The sequence below is a fragment of the Osmerus eperlanus genome, chromosome 13 (assembly GCF_963692335.1).
Source record: "Osmerus eperlanus chromosome 13, fOsmEpe2.1, whole genome shotgun sequence".
Classification (NCBI taxonomy): Eukaryota; Metazoa; Chordata; class Actinopteri; order Osmeriformes; family Osmeridae; genus Osmerus; species Osmerus eperlanus.
This window is the reverse complement of record NC_085030.1, coordinates 5,124,349-5,143,339: the sequence shown is the minus strand read 5'-3', so window position 1 is coordinate 5,143,339 and position 18,991 is coordinate 5,124,349. Positions and strand designations below refer to the sequence as shown.

At 47.3% G+C, this 18,991-nt stretch overlaps 4 protein-coding genes across 5 annotated transcripts; 1 reads left to right on the top strand and 3 right to left on the bottom strand.

Annotated features, from left to right (window-relative positions):
• Positions 1 to 770: 770 nt before the first annotated feature.
• On the bottom strand, positions 771 to 5,615 carry eif4ebp3l (eukaryotic translation initiation factor 4E binding protein 3, like). The gene is made up of 3 exons (XM_062476581.1): positions 5,192 to 5,615; positions 2,789 to 2,965; positions 771 to 1,330 (listed from the first exon to the last, which is right to left on the bottom strand). Exons 1-3 carry the CDS (start codon positions 5,322 to 5,324, stop codon positions 1,302 to 1,304), a joined length of 339 nt encoding a protein of 112 aa, XP_062332565.1. The 5' UTR covers positions 5,325 to 5,615; the 3' UTR covers positions 771 to 1,301.
• A 982-nt stretch (positions 5,616 to 6,597) lies between these two features.
• Positions 6,598 to 8,680, bottom strand: LOC134032408 (atypical chemokine receptor 2). The gene has a single exon (XM_062476381.1). It carries the CDS (start codon positions 8,668 to 8,670, stop codon positions 7,531 to 7,533), a length of 1,140 nt encoding a protein of 379 aa, XP_062332365.1. The 5' UTR covers positions 8,671 to 8,680; the 3' UTR covers positions 6,598 to 7,530.
• A 3,469-nt stretch (positions 8,681 to 12,149) lies between these two features.
• mif (macrophage migration inhibitory factor) lies at positions 12,150 to 13,247 on the bottom strand. Its single transcript, XM_062476254.1, has 3 exons — positions 13,046 to 13,247; positions 12,609 to 12,781; positions 12,150 to 12,428 (listed from the first exon to the last, which is right to left on the bottom strand). The coding sequence occupies exons 1-3, from the start codon at positions 13,151 to 13,153 to the stop codon at positions 12,362 to 12,364; spliced, it is 348 nt and encodes a 115-aa protein (XP_062332238.1). The 5' UTR covers positions 13,154 to 13,247; the 3' UTR covers positions 12,150 to 12,361.
• A 279-nt stretch (positions 13,248 to 13,526) lies between these two features.
• On the top strand, positions 13,527 to 18,702 carry si:dkeyp-121d2.7 (zinc finger and SCAN domain-containing protein 22). 2 transcript variants are annotated; one of them, XM_062476252.1, is made up of 5 exons: positions 13,527 to 13,727; positions 14,177 to 14,509; positions 16,051 to 16,295; positions 16,826 to 16,931; positions 17,131 to 18,702. In XM_062476252.1, exons 2-5 carry the CDS (start codon positions 14,215 to 14,217, stop codon positions 18,204 to 18,206), a joined length of 1,722 nt encoding a protein of 573 aa, XP_062332236.1. In that variant the 5' UTR covers positions 13,527 to 13,727; positions 14,177 to 14,214; the 3' UTR covers positions 18,207 to 18,702. The 2 variants fall into 2 exon arrangements, with proteins under 2 accessions (XP_062332236.1, XP_062332237.1); XM_062476253.1 differs by lacking the exon at positions 13,527 to 13,727 and having other exon boundaries at positions 14,387 to 14,526.
• The last annotated feature ends 289 nt before the right edge of the window (positions 18,703 to 18,991 follow it).

Sequence of the window (18,991 nt, the reverse complement as noted above, 5' to 3'; positions counted from 1 at the left end):
CTAACTTCTACATTTCTAACTTAACTCTGGTACCAAGCTCTAACTCTAGTAACCATGCCTAACCCAACTTTAGTACTAGAGCCCTGCTCTAACTGTATTCTCTATTCCTCCATAGTGGATAGGTGCTATGAATGCATGGGGTCATGATACGCATTCTTCATAACGTGTTTTCATGTTCCTGTAGAACCCGCCTGGTTAGATGGTGTTAAAGATCTGTCTTGGTTGTAATGCTCTGTGAGTTACATGTCTGAGACCACTGTTGAAGCCTGGAATGTGTGGCTTAATTTATGGTATGTCCACATGGTCATGTTCCATACATACGGCCACCCAGTGGCTTATGTAAGCGGGGGGTAACCTGTTTCTTAACTTCAGTGTGGCTGTTCTATTTTGACACTGCAGTGTGTAATGGCCTCACCTTGAAGGACTGTCCTAAGGTCGCTCACAAAATCAGTATTTGGTCATTTGAATTGTAATTGTTGTTTTTTTCCCCTCTACTCAATGTTTTAGTCAACATCGTACCATAGGGCAGAGCAAAGGACATATGACACTTATGCTTATTGTTGATGTTTATTATGTTATGTTTCTGATAAGAGGAGGCAATGCAGTCGTGATAACCTCCAAACACAGGTGTGTCTCATGGCTGTACATTTAACTAGGTCAGAGAGACAGAGAAACGTTTCCAGGTGATTCAAATGAAAATGATATGGTAAGTTTGTTACCAGTCTCTAAACATGGCAGTGTTGTATTTAGACAGAAATCACGCAAATCAATTTCATGTTTGTTTTTTCATTTTTATTTTTCACAGACCTTATTCCTCCTTCAGAACACAAGGAAGAGCTCATCCACAGCCTGTCTGAACTTAACTCCAGGACCAACTTACATACACCTCCAAAATGGAGGAAAACTCTTAAAAAAACTATTTTGGCAACACAGCCCTTAGCAAACATCCCTGCTTTACAAGTACTTCTCTTGAATCCCTCCCTCCCTGTTAAAAAATATAAAGTACCATAGTCATATTTACAACACGGGAAAAAATGTCCAGCAAACAATCTGATCCTTTCTTCCAGTTACAACTCGAAGTCTGCAACCAGTCCTCTATTAAAACGCCCTTTTGCACTTTACTTTTTTTGTTAGAACTCAAGGGGTCAACGACTCCCAATAAGATTAGTTGTTTCTCCTTTTTTTGGTTCCTCAAAAATATGTTTGAAAAAAAGAAAGTTGAAAAAGAGTGTTTAAGGCGTGCGGGTCACGAGAGACAGCAGAGGTTAAAAACAGCTCTTCACAGGAACCTCAACTGGCGCTCACATGTCCATCTCAAACTGGCTGTCATCTACGAGAGAAGAGGGAGAAAGAAGTTAGCCATCACAGACAGACAATCAATCAATCTTTACTTGTCAGCACACAGTCCTACCACACCCGAATAACGCCTGGGGTGAAAGGGGGCGTAAGGCCATCCTGCAACTCACATCAATGGGATAGTTTGTCTGGTCATTTTATTAACATGCAAGTCTTATTGTCCCAACCCCTACTTCGCCCCCACCACCAGCCAGCAAATACCAGGTCACTCTAAACCCCACCATCTCACTATACATAGGTTTAGAGAGAGGGGGGGGGGGGGGGTGGAAAGAGGGGGAGGAGGCTGTGCCTCATCTCCAAAGACAACATCCGACAACAATCTGTCCCGTGACCAACAGCTGAAGGGGCATGAACCATCCTGTCTCACCAAGAGGCCGATGACCACGCCTACTGTCCTCTCCTGCTCCTCTCCTCCTTAATCTGCGCTCATAGCTAGCTGATACCCTCAAGATAACAACGTGGACTGATAGACCAACGGCCTCCCATCTCAAAACAACGATGATTGTCCTTAAGAGTCAGCTTGGACCCTACAGATAACCAGCAGGCAGGGAGCTCACTGGGGGAGATGCAGAGAGCGGGGTGCCAAGAACCAGATATACAAGCAGCACAATCCAACAACGGGTACAGGTACAGGCCGTAAAGTGGGCCGTTGGTGTGGTGTGTTGCGGTCACTTCTACGAGTCTTATGCAGGCTAGCTCAGGTCTAAAAGGCAGCCCTGGCCTAGTTCAGCTCAAGTGTTAAAACCCAGCTGCATTCCAGGAGAGCCACTAGTAGACTAGAATAGCACACGGTGCTAATGTCTGACAACTCTGCCGCTTTGCCTCCTGCCCCAGAGCTCGACGAGCTCGGGTTACGATTCTGGCCAGGCCAGGCCTGGGTTGAAACAAGTGCACGTTTTACTGCTCTTACAAGCAGCGAGCCAACCACGTCTAGCATTGCCCGCACGGTCCTACACAGGCCTACAGCTGCAGTGCATGGACATGTCGAGTGGCAGCTAGCAAAACATGGCAAACTCTGCTCAAGGGAACAGGCACAACAGCAGTTCCATTCGAGGTTTGTTCCAGAAATCGAGGTAGGCATCCTGGGCTCTGGGAGCTGGGTCCTGTTTGTACTTGTCAGGCCTCGCCTCCACCTTCCCTCAGTGTCGTGGAGACTGCTGACGAGTATGTGTGCGTACGGCATGTCATGCATGGAGTTCTCTCCATCTGATAAGACTTCCTATACACTTCCGTTCCAAATCGCCACTCTATCCCTTCTCTGCAGAACGCATGAGTCTATCGCACAAACTATCCCCCGTCGCACAAACTATCCCCCCCCCCCCTCGCATTAGTCTGTTGGACAATTTTCTGCAGGAAACCCTGGAGTCTCTCTCCAAATCATAAGACTTCCACACCTAAGGGTGCGTGTGTGAATGAGAGAGGGATTATTCACCAGCCAGGTCTTTCTCCTCCTCCTCCATCTCTTCCTTCAGCTCCTGGAGCTTGCCCAGGGGGTGCAGGGCGGGAACGGTGACCCCAGGGATTTGGGGGAGGCAGCACGGAGGCGTGCGGGCGATGGGAGAGTTTCGACAGTCCAAGAGAAACTTCCTGTCGTAGATGATGCGGGTTCCTGTATGAGAAAGAGAGAAGAGGGGGGGTATGAGGGTTAAGATAATTTGGTTACTAGTTTCTGCACTATAAGCAAGAAGGTCACAAAAAAACAATAATCTCATTCTGAGTCACTGACAAATGCATTTTTGCAGATTGTGTTCAGTCTTTGTCTTCCATTTAAGTTTTTTGAAAGCAGAAATCATTTCCTCCCGGGATGGGTTGTAACAGTAGGGAGGTTCCTCTTAGGCTTTTGAGGAAAGTTAAAAGACATGGCCAGCGGCTTTCTTATGAAGTGTGTGTGTGTGTGTGTGCATATATATGTGTCCCTACGGCCCCATGGCCAGGGCTGCTGGACGCATACCAAACACGCCCTGTTCTGAGCACAAGGATGGAGGGGGAGCTGTGGGTTGGCACAGCAGAGTCTGTTCTAGGAATCTCAAACACAAACACATTCTCTCCCAGGGCCAGGCCAGGGCCCTATCTGGCTGCGGCAGCATGGGTTAAGGCTGTTGGGTAGCTGCACAGGGGGACTGGGGGGGGGGGGGGGGGCAGGTATGCAGGCCCCAACCACCAGCATGGTCAAACAGGCCGTGTCTCTTTAAATCTCTGGATTCTCCTGGGTGCTGACGTGACAGAAGGCCAACAACCAGTGACGCGTCGTGTTGTGGCGTTTCTGGTGAAGTTTGCCCAGGACAAGACCACGAGGCCGGGGAGTGGCCGGTTCCCCTTTGTAACTCCACACTGGAGTTTGAACTGTATCAGTTCCCTATGCTTCACACCAGTAAAAAACATGTTACGTAATCACTGCCTGTTGTGCAGCCTGTACTGAACAAAAGGGGAGTGTGTGTGAGAGAGAGGAGAGGGAGTGTGGGGTGGGTGGAGGGGTAGAGAATAAGAGGAATGCAAGTTAGCTGCACCCATGCCATGGTTGCTAACGTAGCTATGCAGGCTAGTTATGCAAAAGGGCCCAGCTCTAAACAGTCTTGTCCAAACTCTTTGTTCAGTGGAAACCTACCCTCAATGTGATCTAATGTAACATCAGATAAGACGTCAGACGGCAGAGCCCACCGGGACACAACAGGCTGTCACAACAGCAGGCCCACGGTCACAAGCCAAGCAAGGGCTAGCATTTATGCAAACATGTCGATAAGCATCAGTGACTAGTCCCTGTCAGAAAAGGGGGTGGGGCGAAATGTGTCCACATTCAACCATAATGTATATGGGACCGACAGTTCAATCCGGGGGAACTAAAAACACAAGAACCAACCTTCCGTCCCCCTCCTAAGGCCTCCTAAAAGTAACCATTCTAAGACAAAGACGAGGATTTCACACTATTCCTTCCTTTCTCTTACTTGGCTTGCTGCTAATCTTTCCCCTCCTTCCCACGTCCACCTTTCATTTCCTTTCCCAGAACAGAATGTTCTCTAGAATTCCTGAAATACAGTGGAGAAAGATGAGGTGGGGGGATGTACATTTTGCTATCCCCTCCCCTCCACCTCCCAATCATCTTGCAGCTCTGCCTGCAGCAGTCACATGGCCATGTGTCAATAACTCCAAACATCTTGTTGTGGTGTACTTATCAGTGTTTGCTAAACACAGACCAGACAACAATTCCTAGCCTCTTGTATTCCATAGCCAACAGATGCCCAAACTTGTTTCAAAACAATATCCATCTTCTCTCACTCACCTGGTATCTATTTACATAATGCGACTGTTTTGGTGCAGCTAGCCTACTTGATCTCATGCAACATATCAAAATGCTTTTGATTAGCCACCATACCAACAGCCACTCTTTCTTAAACATCTGACGTTCCACACGCATTTACATGAAGTAAACTTTATATCAGTCACAAATCAAGTGAGAAGTAGAGCTAAGCCTTTTGACGTTACTGTAAATGTGGGTGAAACTTGCGTGTTTAGCAGTCTACCATATTTATTGCGCGTTCACCACGTCAACAATAACGAGTTAGCTAGGTCAAAGAAGAATAATGCACTGATGTTCAGGCGCGTGGCAGTTGTTTACTGTGTGACATGTATGGGTGCAGATTAACATTCGATGCAGCACAAACAAAACCGATCCATTACATGAGAAACATCCGACATTCAAAATGTTGACGTTCACGCTCAATCAATTACTAAACTCAATTCCAATCCATTCTCGCAACAGGTCTCATAGCAGTTAGCTTCATGTTAGCCAACAACACAGCTAAATGTACATCCAACCAGACTGGGTTTAGACACTTACCCCCGGGTGTTGTAGAGAAAAGAGTCCCTCCAGGTGTTTGACTGTAGCAGTCTGGCAGCTGGGACCAGTCCTTGAGAGTAAGAACCCGTGTGGGAATGGGACAGCTCTTCACCTGTTTGGTGTTGGTTGACATCGTGGAGGTCTTGCAACAAAGATGTTGTTGGTAATTGCCTTCTTGGGCCGCCTGAGTTTAGGCTTGCAAATCTGGTTGCCTCTTCTAGCTAGCTAGCTAGCTAGTACCTAAAACAAGTAAGAAAACAAGATTGTCCTTGTTTTATAATATTCAACAACAGCTGAAAAGTTGGTAAACAAGCTACACACGCTTATTTAACTAGCTGTAACGGAAAATGTCGAGAGGCTCTCTAATCACAAGAATATATGAGTTTGCTCGTTTGACTGTTGTGACCATGTGCGAGTAGGCTATTTAACATAACAGCGAGAAGTGACTCGGGTCGTGACGTGCCTGCTATCACAGACAACGAGTCACGTGGCACTGTTTCAGCAATTGCGCTCTGCTCACCCACGAACCAGTGTTACCTAATTACATTATATTGATTAAATATATTATTGTTTGTGCACACACGACCCTTACTCGGTGACCCATGAAAAGCTTAACGGAGCGAAATAGACGTGAATTCGATCAAGTGAAGAAATCCCACTGGACACAATTGGACACAAGGGACTGCCCGCATATAAAACCATCTAAACCATATACAGTGTTAGATCAAATCCCGGGTACGTGTGGTACACAGCAAAGGGCAGGCTACACATGGTAGCGGAGTTTAGTTCGAAACAAATCTACTTTCGGAACTAAAGGTCGCCACCTACTGGCAACAAATATGAATGTATTTCTACACAAAATGAGGTTTGCACAAACATGAATTGTAAGATAAATGCCACTACCTCCCTTTGAAGGCCATGAACTGTAACCTGCATATCTCACATATTCTGAGATATATTCTCTTGTTTCTGAGGCTTCTTTTGAGGACCAAAGTAGTCAAAATTAAATTGGCCAAGTAATACAATAGGCTACATACAATTTGTCAGTTAATGAGGCTGCGAGCTTCATGGGAAGACGCAGTAGTTTGTGGGCTTATCGCCATCCAGTAAAGATTCTAAAAACATACATTCTGTTCATTTGGGGAAAAAAAGAACTGCCTATGTGACGGAAGCATGCAACGAATTGCATTCTACTCTACTAAATTCCCATTGTTAAACGCGCAGCAGCAAGCTCTCTTCCACATTGGAGAGCTTGATTGAAATGTCAAACTGTGTCAATGTCAAATGCAAGCTACGTCAAATGTCAATAATTTTACATTTAATTCATTTGGATGACTCTTTTATCCAAAGCGAAGTACAAATAGTACAGAGACAATATTGTAGAAGATCAAGAATCACAAGTGCATACTCGGTCAGTGTCAAGGAAAAGTCTGTATTTGCTAGCAACATCGTTAAGTAACATCTCAGCTAATGTACTACAATCCTACAATAATTCAAAAAGTATAGCAACCTTCACATCTGATGAATATAAGGTGAACTAAAATAGTAATACAGCAGTGCAGTCTTAGCATCTCAGTTCATCAACTAGCCTTACAATGACTTCTGCATTACAGTAGTGCATAGTACCATGCCTAGTACAATGCAGCAGACAGAACATATCTTTGCGTCATCAGCTACTCATGAGTGCAGTTTCATGGCACCAACATGGCAAACAAGAATATATGACACATAATGAATGAACATAGCGCCCTTCTGTGTAAATTGTAGTACATCCATTTTGCCTAATTGCATCATGCTGTGTTCATATAATTGCTGAAATGATCTGGATTACATACTAGGCCTTCTAAGAGTTGCCTTTATGGACTCCCATAACGGCAAAGGACATAGGGTTGGATCCGCAAGTTTGATTTTTGGAAATGCTGGAAGAATTACCATGCTGCTTTTGTTTCTACTGACACCATTGGTTATAATGTAAGGAAAACAGAAGCTGAAAAGTGATATTTTTACTCTCTTTTGTACTCTTAGTACAAAACTGTACTTAATAAAATGAAATAGAACTTGTATGGCTCTTGTTCAAGAAAACAAATCAAGGATACTGATAAAAAATAAGTTGTGCTGACATAATGAAACAATTAGGAAGTGTGTTGTCAACCTCATTTCCTGAAGAGATCAGCAGAAGTACAAAACAAACCAATGGATTCATCTCGATTGAGAATTGCTTGCATTTACTGACTGCCTAAACGTGTATAATTTTTAAGCAAACAAGATTCCATACACGCATTCACACTAGTTTCTTCATTGTGTTTTAGCAAGCCTTAACATAGCCATTCATATATTCTTCATGACAGTCTCTCAGGAAGTGTATTTGCTGTATTTTGGTGGTGACACTGAACTGCTTTTAGCTCAACACCATCTCCATGGACTGAGGAGGAATCAGTACTGTTGGTCCCCTCCAGAGTATACTCAGTACTAGTTTTACATCTCCCCACACACATTTTGGCGAAACACCTCCAAACCCTCCTGTTAACATATCCATACACAATAGGGTTGATAAAACTATGACTGAAAGCAATGCATTCGGTGATCTGAATGGCAAATTCCAGGTTAAGGTTGGAGGTACAGCTCCATGCTTGCCAGATCTGCACAGAATACAGAAACAAGACACAGTTGTATGGAAACCAAAGTACAAAGAATACTACCACAACCACCAGGAGTTTGTGAGCACTTGATTTCCCCCGCGGAGCAAGCTTGGTCATGGCACAGCAGACTCGCAAGTAGCAGAACAGAAGGATTGAAAAGGGTACGAGAAAGCCAAAGATGTTCAGCTGAAACTTTTTAAAGATCATCCAAGTAGATGGGTGGTGGTCTTCTCCAAAATGGTAGGTGCAAAGTTTCTGTCCATTGCTGTTGACCTCTTCGACAAAGGTCCAAGATGGTAGTGCAGCCAATGAAGATAATATCCAAATCACAGAGCAAACTATTGGAAGTCTTACTGGTGATGAGTAGGTCCTCCCTGACAAGTTCCATTTCACACCTAAATATATCTCCAGACCTAAACAAATACTAAAAAGTATACTGCTATACATAGTAGTAGTGTGAATAGCTGTGACGGTCTTACAGACAATGTTGCCAAACATCCATTCACTGTGAGCATAAATAGCATAAAACGGCAATGTGATTGTAAACAAAATACTGGAGATGGCAATGCTCATAGGTAATATCTTTTGCATAAGTTTTGATTTGACCGAAGAGAAAATAAAAAGCGCATTTACGATAATGCTGAGCAAGCAAATAATGCTTTCAGTAAGGACTAGAAAATTCCGCCCAAATGCTTCGCCCTGAGTATTTTCACATGGCCAAAAACCATTCATATAGTCATAATAATAGCTGTAATCATAGCTTACATCAAAGTAAGTGTCATTAATTGAGGACGAAGTTTCCATAATTTCCATGGTTGTTTTGCCTATTAGGAGAAACATGAAATTGTTTTCAAAATCAAACACTGTATGCAAGTATAAATAAAATGTTTTTAAAATACGTAAAATATTTAGCCTACCTGATAGCATATCTAAATGTCACAATTTGACAACAGAACATCTTCTGATTGGTACAGAACGGCACAGCAATGGGCAGACTCCAGAGTGAAGGAAGTCTGAAATGCTACGGTAACTTCCTATCTTCCAAAGATATCTTCCACTACACCAGTCTATTCTGCTTCCTCTGTTCATGTTAACTCTTTGGGCTACTACTGATTACCATAAATGGAAAAACACAAACATTTTGTGTAAATAAGCAAACATCTAGAACCTTACATAGGCTACTGTAAGATTAAACTCCCGGTTAGGGTTGCAAAAGAATGGAAAATTAACAACATATTTACAGTCATTTTCATGGGTCTCATGAGATAGAGCCCCAGAGAGAGGGAAGGAATTGATCCGAGGATTGATTTCTTTCAGATGCAATCTTCTCTCTAACTCATCTCATGACAGACAACCATGTGTATGTGTTGTGTGCGTTTGTGTTTTCATGTGTGTGTGTTTGAGTGAATGTGTTTTCTTACCTGAAAGGTAGTACTCCCAGAGATGGCTGTCGCAAACTCATGGCACTCAACATGTCTGGTCTGGTGGACACCCCCCCACACGGACACACAAACACACACACACACACACACACACACACACACACACACCTCCACGCAGAAGACGGTTGAGTGGGACAGGTCAGACAGTACTTAACAGGTGGGCTGAGGTTTCCATCTTGTGGTAATGCAAGGAACTGCATCCCTGGCGTCAGGACATCCTAACATGGGCTGCTTACTTCCTGTGTTTGAGTTCTTACTAGGGGTGGGGGATTGTTTTTTAAATTTTATGTAGGCATATATTGAATCCAAATTTGATTAAAAATTGAAAAACTCGTGAGTTACCAAAATATTCCCACCCCTAATAGACGGTAAGCTGTACATATCTGTTTTAACCATGTTGCAGAAACAAATTGTGGTGTAGTGGGTTGAGAACAAGGGCCCAAACCACAACAACCTGGGTTCAAATCCAGCACAGAGCGTAGTACCAAACACTTCCGTGGGCCCAGATCCCTGTAACTGCAGCACACTCCCGGGTTGGGGTGTCAGAAAACCAGAAGAAAGCAGGGTTCCCCTGTTAGCTCACTGGGTTAGTGTGCATGCTCTAAAATCTGGGGCAGTACCGCAACAGCCTGGCTTCAAACCAGCCTTCACCCTTTTCTGTATGTCTTCCTCCCTCTCCATTCTTTTCCTGTCACACTTCAATTAACTGTCCAATACAGCATGTCAGACACAATCCACAACTCAATTAACTGAGGGAAACAACCACACAACAAGTGCGTCTAGTTTCCTACAAGATGTTGTAGGAAAGGTTTTCAAAACTGTCTTTGGTGAAATGGTTCAAGCAAATGAATAATTGAGTGTCGAACTTCACAGGGATCTTCTCATAGACAAACATCAGCCATGCCCGTCGAGTGTTTGCTTCCTTGGGAAGACTATGAAAAGTGTCAGCATTCCCTGTACAGTTTGGAACACTGCATTTACCACCGTGGTCCATTTTCAATATCCTTGAAAAACTTCCAAACTTTCTTCTTTGCAATTCCCGTAGAAGTACACAGAGCATAAAAAAAATATTAAAAAAGTAATATTGAATCAAAATTTGATTAAAAATCGTGAATTGATTTTTAATCGAATCGTGACCCCAAGAATCGATTCGAATCGAATCGTGAGGTACCAAAAGATTCCCATCCCTAGTTCTTACCCTGCTAAACTCAAGACACCAGCATGGTCTCATCCTGGACAGCTGACTAACCACACTGTGACAACACACACACACACAGGTAGAAATGTGCATGTATCCTAGCAGTGAGCTGAAAGGCTTCATTCCTAACAGTGTGTGAGTCCTGGGTTGAGAAGGGCTCCCAGCCTGGCTGTACCTCCTGGCATTAGTGGCATCGCTGGCCACCAGGATGCCCCAACTGTACTCAAGTATTGTATATTGTTACTGTAAAATAATAATGACTCAAGTAGAAGTTAAAGTAAAGTAATCCAAATAATTACTTGAGTAAGTGTGAGTGTATATCTAGTGAAAAGACTACTCAAGTATTGAGTTACTTCAGACAATATGATTCATCATTGAACACTATTAACATGAAGATGGAAAACATATGCATGTCTCAAATGTCGTTAGCGTGGCACTCCTACATTTGTTTTGGTGCTTCTAGAGGAGTCCTGCTTAGACACTCATAACAACTCCAAGGTAATTAAAACCTTTATATCATCTAAATCACGGCTTTGACAGTCTGTCAGAGAAAAGAGTATTCATCGGGTAAAATGGGGTAATTAGTCCCGCCTAAGAACAATGTCTTACTAGTACTGACACAAAAAAAAGAAATGTTTGGGGAAACGAGGGTATGTGGATGATGATTGTTAAGGCAAATAAACTGTAAGGTAATGAACTGGCTACAAATTATATATATTTAGCTATTTCATGAAATGTTTTATGTATTTTTTTTGTTTGAACTGGGGTAACATGGCCCCCCAAAGGGGTAACTGGCCAAGGGGGGGTAGTTACTCCATTAAGGGTTCACAAGTGTAGATTTTAAAGGGGTCCAGTTGCCCCTAACACACTATTCAAATTACTTCAGTTTCTTACTAAAACTAGCTAACGTGGCAAACGTTAGTAAACACTAAATAAATAGGCAAACTATTATTATACCTAGCCCTGTAACAGGACCTCAGGGTTGTTCTGACTCTTCCGAATCACCCGCCGTTGTTTCAGCCACTCATCCTTCTGTGAGCTGCGACTGGCTTTGTTTGGTTGGGGAAACGAAGTCATGTGGGGCTGTGACAGGGCCAGAGCAACGACTTTGGCTGTCGTCTGGGGGAGCCTGCAAGCCTGGAGCATTGACAGTTACGGCCCTGCAGGCTCTTCTTCTATTCTCTCTTTCTCTGAGAGAATGAATTAAACAATACGTGATTATATATTTAAAAAAATGGGTATGGCATATAGGCCTATAAACCTACAAATAAAAGTAACGAGCGGACTGTAGCCAATAACGGAGTAAAATCAACAGATTGTCTTCACAAATGTAGGCTATAGAGTAAAAGTAAAATGTTGCATTAAAACTACTTTTACAAGTACAATTTATTCGAAAAGTTAACGGGTAAATATAACGCGTTATACCCAACTCCGGATTTAAAACCACTTAGGACTTTTGATAAATGGGATAGATAGACCGCCAGGAATCACCTGAGGGGAAGACCAACAAATGCTTTTTGCCTAAAAGCCTGAAACTGGAAATGTTTTGTGGGGGAGGTCAGGTGGGCCAGTGTTGCTGACCCCCCATACACACACAGTATTTATATGACTTGCTCCCAGCTTCTTAAATTGAATTATGAACACACTGTATCAAAACAAAAATACGAATAACAAACAAATGGCTTCTAATCAGGGTCCACTTTATTTTAACTTCAAATTGAATCAAGAAAGTGCAAAGCAAGGGTTTGTTACAATGCAAAGGTACAGCCAAGTGCATTCATGACTACATTGCGTTAGCCTAGTAGTGCTGGTTGTCTTTGCTTTAGCTAGTCTGCCTCCAGCGACTGGTCCGTGCAGTGTGGGTGTAGGAAGGTCCGTCAACACTGACTGCTCAGCCAAAAGTGGAGTTGTTCCATGCAACGTTTGCTCCTTCCATGTCAAAGAAGTTCACATAGATCCTGGAACAGAAGCAGGATACGGGCCATTTAGCATGTCTCTGTACTAACCATGTTTAGCACTGGGATGAAACGGCCAGCTCAGTGAATGCTGCGTGTTGCTTGTGTGTACGCTCACGGTTCAAGCAGTCATGTAAGTGTAGGCCTTTTGTGCACGTGCAACTTCGCATGTGTCTGTGGTACCTGTCTGGGGAAATGCTCAGGTGTTTGTTTAGCAGGCCACACAGTAATTTGGAGTACTGTTTGTTCTGAGCTCCACTGATCTTCCCGATGCTGTGCAGCGAACAAAGAGCGCAAGGGTCACCCTTTCCCCCGAACATCATCATCTGGTCGGGGACGATGTGCACAGCAATGTACTGAAGAAACAGACAGACACACACACAGTTTATGTATATATATATATATATACTTCATATATATATATTATATATGAATGTGCGCACTGCGCAGCCGTGACTGGTTCGATTTCACAAATACACAACGTTGTTGTACAATCATCCCAGCGTCCTAGTTAACAGATCAGACCGATTTGCGCATGCTCGACGTTCAATAAGCAGTATCCCTCGAGGATACGTAGTCTATGTAGTCTATGTAGTGCTGGAAATGGTCTCAAAACTGACCTGTGCAGGTTTGCCCATAGCTTTAGCCAATTCTTCTGTGGCCTCCGACAATAGTGCAGGTGGAACATCACTCTTGGCCACATTAGTATTCACCAAAAACATCGGCATGATTTCTTCTTTCAAGTGATTTCTTTCTACCTCACAGAAAGCCTATAATGACGAGTGCCGACAGTGCGTGCTTCTCACATAGGGCTTCTCATGCAAAAAAGTATTTCTTCTTCGGGAGAGTGCTTGATGCGATGACCGACACGTAGGCTACTGCGCCCCCAAGCATTCTGGAGGATGAACCCAATTTTGGAAAATAAAACATGTAAGTTAACTACAAGGCAAAAATCCCGTTATTTGTGCTAGTTTTTTTTTAAACTTTTTTTGTATACGGATTCGAATAACATGAACGTTTTAGAGGTTAATAATTGCCTCTTGCCCACTTCAAATCCGCCGGGTGCGGATGTTCTCGAGTGTACGGTAGCGTGCACTGCGCATGCTCGCATGTCGTCAAGCATCCTCCAAGAGGTGGTGAGGAGGAAAACAGTGCTTGGAAGGGAGGACGTAAAGTTGGATTTATATTCCCTTTGTCATTACCGTCTCCTGGCTCATCTACAGCCGCCAGAATTGTCGTGAGTCTTCGAAACCAAGCTGCATTCCGCTCTGATAGCTTATTTACTCGATCTGCGAGAACACGGTACGTACGCTTTTAATCGCTAAGCTAAAAAACGTAGTGCTGCTTAGCTCCACAAGGCTCACCATTGCCGCGACGACGCTAGCTTCCTGCTACACTAGCTCCAAGTTCGAGAAGGGTGGCTGCCAGCTAGTCCGAATACAAGTCGTCTAGCGCAGGCAGCTGCCTCGTATTGGTGACCTATTATTAATGATAAGTTGGCTAGCGAGATCGTATGCCTTTGTAGTGCTATCGTTTACAGTAAATGACTGTTTAATTTTGACCTTAACTAGCTAGCAGTCCAACTAGCCTGCTAGTTTTGCGATAACATTCAAATGTTAGCGAGCTGTTGTCAATAGCTAAAGACGGTAATGCATTTCTAAAGTTGTTAGCCATTACTGTAGCTTGTTACCGTTTATAACGTGGATTTCATAACGCTTCTGAAGCTAACGTGGCCATATTGTGTGTTTTAGGGCGCAAAATAACTTTGAATATCACCCCGATCGAACCCATGGAGGACTCTGTGACAACGTTCGAGACCCACCTCACCGCAGTCATGGACAGTCTGATCCGCGCGTCAGTGTGTGAGATCACCAAACTGTTCCAGGACACGGTCAACGATTACCTGGTGGAAATCTCTCTCAACAGGAAGGAAAACGATGCCCTGAAACTTAGACTCAGACTGACCGAAAACAAGTTGAGAAACGAACGCAAGTACGGAATGGGATGGGCAGCGGATCGTCGCAATTCCGGTCTGGCGGTGACGGAGGACGGTGGGCGGAAAAAACGAAAAATGGAAGTGCCCCGTAAGTGTTCATATTTTGTAAGTATAGCCACAGAAGCATCACATACCATAATCGTATCAGGCTAGCATGTGTTTGCCCTGTGCGTTATAGAAAAAAACATGCCTAAGTAAGTAAATGCATACCATTTTTGTTCATCATTGTGCATTTGTTGTTAAAGCTTTACATCCATGTAATAAAACAAGCAAAATAAGGTTATAATTACCCTGTAAAAAAAGAGAGTACAATGCTTATGTGACGACGGACATGTTTTGTTGGACGCCATCTGGCAGGAGCTGAGCTGTCTTTCTCCCTCCTTCCTCCTCCTCCCCTTTCCCTCCTACTCCTCTCTCCCTCCCCCTTCCTCTGTCCTTCAACTCCCCCGCTCCTCTCTCCCTCCGCTGCATTCTGTCCCTCCCACTCCTTTCATTTCACGCACTCCCTCATCCGTCTGTGCTCCCTCCGCCTGCCCCCACCTCCTCCATTTCTCTCGCTTCCTCTCCCATCCCCCCCTCTCTCTCTCTCTCCTCCCACTCCTCTCCTTCACGCTCTCCTTCCCCTCCCCCACCTCCTCTGCCACAACCCCCCTCTCTCTCCTCCCACTCCTCTCCTTTGCGCTCTCCTTCCCCTCCCCCACCTCCTCTGCCACAACCCCCCTCTCTCTCCCCCCACTCCTCTCTCCTTCGCGCTCTTCCTTCCCCTCCCCCACCTCCTCATTCCCCCTCCCCTGCCCCCGCTCCTCTCCCCACCCCCCGCTCTCCTCCCACTTCTCTCTCCTCTGCGCTCTCCTTCCCCTCCCCCACCGGCTTCACTCCTTTTATGCTTTGTGACTCTCCCTCTACCACCTCCTCCTCTCCCGCACTGTGCTTCTACCCACCCCCTGCCTCCTCCACTTATCTCTCTCTCTCTCTCATCTGTGCCCCTGCCTCACCCTCCTCTCCTTCACGCTCTCTTCCATCCTCCACTTCTCCCCCCTTCTCTCCTTCATCATGCTCTCTCCTTTCTCTCTCTCTCTCTCCCTCCCTCTTACCCCGCCTAATTATTACCCTCACACCCCCCCCTCTCCCTTCCGTGCTTCTCTCCTCTGTCCTCCCTCTCCTTCATCACGTCCTCTCCCTCCCCTTTTTCTCTCTCCCGCTCCCCCCCGTCTGTCCCTCCCCCTCACCTCTCCGCCCTCTTCTCTCGATCATGCTCTCTCCCCCCGCCCCCCCCCCCCTCCACACTACCTCTCTCTCTCGCCCTTGCTTGTGCCCTCCTCCCGCCCCCACCACTTCTCCGCCCTCATCCCCCCTTAATGACACATTCTCCCTCTCCTCCTCTCTCCCTGCCCCCACCCTGACAACGTCTCTCCCCCCTTCTCCCCCGTCCTTCTCCGCCCTCTTCTCTCCTTCATTACGCACTCTCCTCTCTTCTCCCCTCTCCCTGCCCCCACACCAACCACCCCCCCACACACGCGCACATCTCTGCCCTCTTCTTTCCTTCGTTACGCCCCCCCCCCCCAATACTTCCCTTCCCCCCCTCCAATACCCACTCCTCCTCCTCCCTCTCCCCAACTCCCCCCCCAGGAGGCCAGCAGAAGCTAGGACCGGCAGCAGCCTATGGGAAAGGCTGGCCCGGAGGCGTGTGGGAGGAGGGAGGAGGTGCAGCTGCAGGCATGGTGGCTGGAGGAGGAGGGAGGAAGGAGGCCAGGGAGATGTACCTCATCCAGTTCCCCGGGGAGGAAGAGGAAGAAGAGGAGGGAGAGGAGATGGAGGAGGGGGAGGGCAGCCTTGCCGGAGAAGGGGAGGAGACGGGCAACATCAAAGAGGAGGTGAGAGCGAGAGAGAGAGCGATAGTGGAGAGGAGTAGCTAGGAGAATGTGGCACAGCATCGCTGCGTCAGAGAGCAGCTTTTATAAAAAGAACAACGTGTGTGTATATCCGCATGGCAGGAGAGCGCGCTGTGTGTTCCTGGTTGTGGTTTGGAGTCCCAGCGACTCCGCCGTGTTGGGTTCTGAAGGGAAAAGTATTGATTTGCTATTCATGTGTCAGTAGTAGCTGAGGAGCTCGTTCACCGGGGCACTCCAACCTCAAGTGTAGAACATGAAAGTACCTTTTAGAGGGGAAAAGCTGATTTATATTCCTGCACACGCCAGAGAGGACTGACAGACATGTTAGCTGTTTATGTCAGTAACGTTTAAACCGTACACCCATACACGCTAGTGTGAAGTATATCCATATCACTTGGAACCTGGGTAATGTAGTCTTCTGGTTGTTGTCCCTATAAATAGTCATTAGGTGTTGTTGTTTTTTTGGTGCCTGATCTGTAGTTCTTGGGTAATAGTTTTCTTTGTTTGGGTAGACTGGAGAGGTGGAAGGGAGATACCAGACAGCGTCTCTGCGGCTGATCAAGGAAGCCCTGAGGATGGACCCACCTGATCACACCGGGTCCAGATCCCACAGCGAAGGTACCAGGGTCATGAGGTCAACTAGAGACCAACCAGAACCAAAACATGATCATACATATGCTCAGGCTCGACAAGGAAAGGGAACTCTAACTTGTTTCAAAGATGCGAACCGTGGGTTAATTGCATTTTTACCTCTCCTCTTCCCTCTTCTCCACCAAATCCCCCGCACTTCTGTCCACCTTGCTCTCGCTCCTCACAGCAGGAGAGGTGGAGAGTCCTGCAGGGCCAGACGGAGCCAAGCGCTCCCTGGCGGCGAGGTCAGGAGAGGGGAACGAGGAGGAGGAGGGCTGGGAGGTGGGTTCTTCCCCCACAGAGGACTCCCAGGGAGGGATGAGCGTGGAGGAGCTCAGCGGCCTGGAGACTGCCCTGAGGGCCGAGAGGGGCCGGGAGATAGCGGCCCTCAGGGGCCCCTCCCACCCCGTGACCCCCGACCCGGAAATCGTCCCCGGCAGCGAGTACAGCCTGGCCCAGAAGTACATCGGCCTGGACGGGCTGGAGCAGGACGGGGGCCTGGAGCGTCCCGAGGCCCCCGACGGGGAGGTGGTGGGGCCCGAGGGGGCTCTGAGGCCAGGCTGGGTCAGGAGACTGAGGGACGGGGAGGAGGCGGGGCTGGAGGTGGGGGTTGAGGCTGGGGTCGGGGTGCAGGCGGCGTCGGTGGAGCTCGCCGGCCACGAGGAGGCGCATCACCTGGAGGGCCCGGGCAGCGTGGACGACAGCGGGGAGGAGGAGACGGGCGACCTGCTGCACTTCTGCCCCCACTGCGGGGGGGGCTTCTCCTCCGAGGCCGAGCTGGAGGAGCACCCCTGCCCCCTGGGGGGCGCCCACCTGGCGGGGGCCGGCTCGGAGGACACGCCCTTCCCGTGCGCCTCGTGCGGCAACACCTTCAGCCACGCCTGGGCGCTGAAGAACCACGAGTGCGCCTGCGCCGCCGAGCGCCCCCACCACTGCGAGCTGTGCGGCAAGCGCTTCACGCACACGCGCTCGCTGGAGCGCCACCAGGCGGTGCACACGGGCGAGCGGCCGCACCGCTGCCCGCAGTGCGGCCGCAGCTTCAGCCGCCTGGGCAACCTGGAGAGGCACCTGCGCATCCACACGGGCGAGCGGCCGTACGGGTGCGAGGCGTGCGGCAAGCGCTTCAGCCGCGTGGAGTACCTGAAGAGGCACCAGCTCATCCACAGCAGCGAGAGGACGGCGGGCCACCAGTGCGCCCAGTGCGGCAAGAGCTTCAGCGAACCGGAGCAGCTCAAGAGCCACCAGTGCTTCATCAGCATCTGACCTCCGACCTGCTTTCGCCCCTCGCCCCCCTCCAACCACCCCGACCGGTGGTCCGGGCTGCCGTTGAAGGATGCAGAGGGTGTAACCCCGGGTGATGAAGAGATGCCTGCTCTTGTTGCCTCCCGAGGGGACTTTTAAAGTTGGCTCCCGTTCGATCGATATGAATGGGTTGTGATGACTGTGGATGTACGATGAATATGCTGATTTGTCCTTGATTGAGAAGGGGATCCGATTGGAAGAGATGCCCTACACATGGTGATTCAGAGACGTTTCCTTGTCGTGTCGAATAAAGACGTTAATTGTACATAGAGATACTCGTCGTGCTTTTAAATTATGTTCCTCGACATTGTACAGTGTATCTTTGTATGACGATATGTTTGTTTTCTCTTGGAAAACATCATGGTCTTGTTTTATTTCAACAGCGAATAAACATTTGGTCTTTTGTACGGTTGTATTTCTGTACTACTTATCTTGAATAAACAGTTGACTTAATGCACTTGCTTTGTTGTGTCCTTGAATCAATAGTCTGAGGTATAAGAATAGTATGGTCCATTCATCCATCCATCATCTTCCGCTTGTCCGGGGGTCGGGTCGCGGGGGCAGCAACCTAAGCAGGGAGGCCCAGACTTTCCTCTCCCCGGCCACTTCCACCAGCTCTTCCTGGGGGACCCCGAGGCGTTCCCAGGCCAGCCGAGAGACATAGTCCCTCCAGCATGTCCTGGGTCTTCCCCGGGGCCTCTTCCCAGTGGGACGTGCCCAGAACACCTCACCAGGGAGGCGTCCAG

Bases quoted from the DNA above. Each gene is read 5' to 3' on its own strand.
- eif4ebp3l (XM_062476581.1), bottom strand. From the start codon at position 5,324: ATGTCAACCAACACCAAACAGGTGAAGAGCTGTCCCATTCCCACACGG. The intron at 2,966-5,191 runs GTAAGTGTCTAA...TTTCTCATACAG, and splicing joins TTTCTCTACAACACCCGGGG to GAACCCGCATCATCTACGAC. The intron at 1,331-2,788 runs GTGAATAATCCC...CTTCTCTCGTAG, and splicing joins GGAGGAGAAAGACCTGGCTG to ATGACAGCCAGTTTGAGATG.
- LOC134032408 (XM_062476381.1), bottom strand. From the start codon at position 8,670: ATGTTTCTCCTAATAGGCAAAACAACCATGGAAATTATGGAAACTTCG.
- mif (XM_062476254.1), bottom strand. From the start codon at position 13,153: ATGCCGATGTTTTTGGTGAATACTAATGTGGCCAAGAGTGATGTTCCA. The intron at 12,782-13,045 runs GTCAGTTTTGAG...CTGTTTCTTCAG, and splicing joins CTATGGGCAAACCTGCACAG to TACATTGCTGTGCACATCGT. The intron at 12,429-12,608 runs GTACCACAGACA...CTTCTGTTCCAG, and splicing joins CTGAGCATTTCCCCAGACAG to GATCTATGTGAACTTCTTTG.
- si:dkeyp-121d2.7 (XM_062476252.1), top strand. From the start codon at position 14,215: ATGGAGGACTCTGTGACAACGTTCGAGACCCACCTCACCGCAGTCATG. The intron at 14,510-16,050 runs GTAAGTGTTCAT...CTCCCCCCCCAG, and splicing joins ACGAAAAATGGAAGTGCCCC to GAGGCCAGCAGAAGCTAGGA. The intron at 16,296-16,825 runs GTGAGAGCGAGA...TTGTTTGGGTAG, and splicing joins CGGGCAACATCAAAGAGGAG to ACTGGAGAGGTGGAAGGGAG.